This window comes from Rana temporaria, chromosome 6, assembly GCF_905171775.1.
Source record: "Rana temporaria chromosome 6, aRanTem1.1, whole genome shotgun sequence".
Taxonomy (NCBI): Eukaryota; Metazoa; Chordata; class Amphibia; order Anura; family Ranidae; genus Rana; species Rana temporaria.
The window spans coordinates 3,001,766-3,004,056 of NC_053494.1; the positions used below are offsets into that span (position 1 = coordinate 3,001,766).

At 37.7% G+C, this 2,291-nt stretch overlaps 1 protein-coding gene across 1 annotated transcript; it reads left to right on the forward strand.

The window, feature by feature from the left end:
* The first annotated feature begins 473 nt into the window (after window positions 1–473).
* LOC120942816 (olfactory receptor 1019-like) lies at window positions 474–1,442 on the forward strand. Its single transcript, XM_040355742.1, has one exon. The coding sequence runs from the start codon at window positions 513–515 to the stop codon at window positions 1,440–1,442; it is 930 nt and encodes a 309-aa protein (XP_040211676.1). The 5' UTR covers window positions 474–512.
* Window positions 1,443–2,291: the final 849 nt, after the last annotated feature.

A 2,291-nucleotide genomic window follows, 5' to 3' on the forward strand; every position in this document is an offset into this window, starting at 1 on the left:
GAAGAGGTAAATAGGCGGACAATTCACTTTTCTTTCTGTTCACCGCCATGATAAAATTAACTGACTTCCATTGTTTACAGTATTCTATTTTACGACAATTCCTGGCTTGATTGACAATTCCTGACAATTCCTGACTTGATGGTCTAGAAAGCACCTGTTGTTCGGCTAACTATAGACCTTGTTTTACCCCTACTACGTTTACAGGATGGATGACCCCTGTAACCTGTGTTCTGATTTTGCCTGATTCTTCATAGATGTTGAGTAACCCAGTTTGGTTCACAGTTTTTGTTATTTTCTGTAAAAAATTAAGTTTTATTTTAGGTTGTATATAAATGTGAATTGTATTTTATTTTTAGGCTTTCTCTATTGTTTTCTTAAACATGAAATAGTACAAAAAAATACAATTCAGGGAAATCTTTATACTCGTTTCTTATCTATAGAGTATTTTGAATTTCAGATTGAGGTATCAGATTATAAGTAACGCTTCTCAAAAGAGTCATTAAAATATTGCAATGAGAAATCAGTCAATATTAAATGACATTTTCCTCTCCGGATTTTCTGATATTCCAGCTCTACAGCTTCCTCTATTTCTGATCTTCCTTCTCATCTACCTTCTGACAATAGTTTGGAATTCTCTGATCGTTGTCCTCGTAGTCACCGACTCTCACCTCCATGTTCCTATGTATTTCTTCCTCGGGAACCTGGCCAGTTTGGACCTCTGTTTTTCCTCAGTCACCGTCCCGCGAATGTTATTTGACCTTCTCACCAAGACAAGAAACATTTCCATAAAGGCTTGTATAACCCAAGTCTTCTTCTTTATATTCTTTGCCGGTTGTGAAGATTGTCTTTTGTCTGTCATGTCCTATGATCGATATACCGCCATTTGTCGGCCATTACATTACACACAGATCATGAGTTGGAAAGTGTGTGTACAGTTGATGACCATTGTGTGGTGTCTCGGTTTTATCCATTCTTTAGTTCACACACTTAATGCATCCACTTTAACATTTTGTGGATCGGATATTATAGAAAGTTTCCTCTGTGACCTTCCACAATTGTTTCAGATCTCCTGCAGTGACATCTTCATCAACATTCTGCTCATCTTCCTCTTGGGTGGCATCCTTGCATTTGGGTCTCTAATACTGACCATCCTGTCCTATGTCTATATACTCAAAACTGTTCTTAAAATGCAAGCTAAGGGGAATAGTAAAGTTTTCTCTACTTGTACCTCTCACCTGACAGTGATGTTTTTGTATTATAGCTTTGGATTGTTCAATTATTTTTGGCAAAGTGCTGGTCATAAATTTTCTGGTGACAAAATCGTGTCCGTGTTTTACACGGTGATCCTTCCTCTCCTCAACCCTCTTGTTTACAGTCTGAGGAACCAGGAAATCAGAACAGCATTTCAAAATGTTTTCAGGAAGATCTTACCACTGAGATAGAGACAAAGAAAGATACAAAAGTACCTTCCTATGTATGACCACTATTTGTTTTAACCACTTAAGCCCCGGACCATTTTGCTGGTCAATGACCGGGCCATTTTTTGCAATTCGGCACTGCGTCGCTTTAACTGACAATTGCGCGGTCGTGCGACGTGGCTCTCAAACAAAAGCGTCCTTTTTTCCCCACAAATGGAGCTTTCTTTTGGTGGTATTTTCAGTTTGTGCGCTATAAACAAAAATAGAGCGACAATTTGGAAAAAAAATATATTTTTTACTTTTTGCTATAATAAATATTCCCCAAAAAAAAAAAAAAATATATATATATATATATATATATGAAACAAATTTCCTCAGTTTAGGCCGATACGTATTCTTCTACATATTTTTCATAAAAAAAAAATCGCAATAAGCGCTTATTGATTGGTTTGCGCAAAAGTTATAGCGTTTACAAAATAGGGGATAGATTTATGGCCTTTTTATTAATATTTTTTTTTTACTAGTAATGGTGGTGATCACCGATTTTTTTTTCGGTACTTCGACATTATGGCGTACACTTCGGACACTTTTGACACATTTTTGGGACCATTGGCATTTTTATAGCGATTAGTGCTGTAAAAATGCATTGATTACTATAAAAATGCCACTGGCAGGGAAGGGGTTAACACTAGAGGGCGAGGCAGGGGTTAAGTATGTTCCCTGGGTGTGTTTTAACTGAACGGGGGGTGGGACTGTCTAGGGGAAATGACTGATCACTGTTCATACATTGTATGAACAGACAATCAGGCATTTCTCCCCCTGACAGGACGGGGAGCTGTGTGTTTACACACACAGCTCACGGTTCTCGCTCTG

Coding starts and splice junctions, on each gene's coding strand:
- LOC120942816 (XM_040355742.1), top strand. CDS start 513: ATGAGAAATCAGTCAATATTAAATGACATTTTCCTCTCCGGATTTTCT.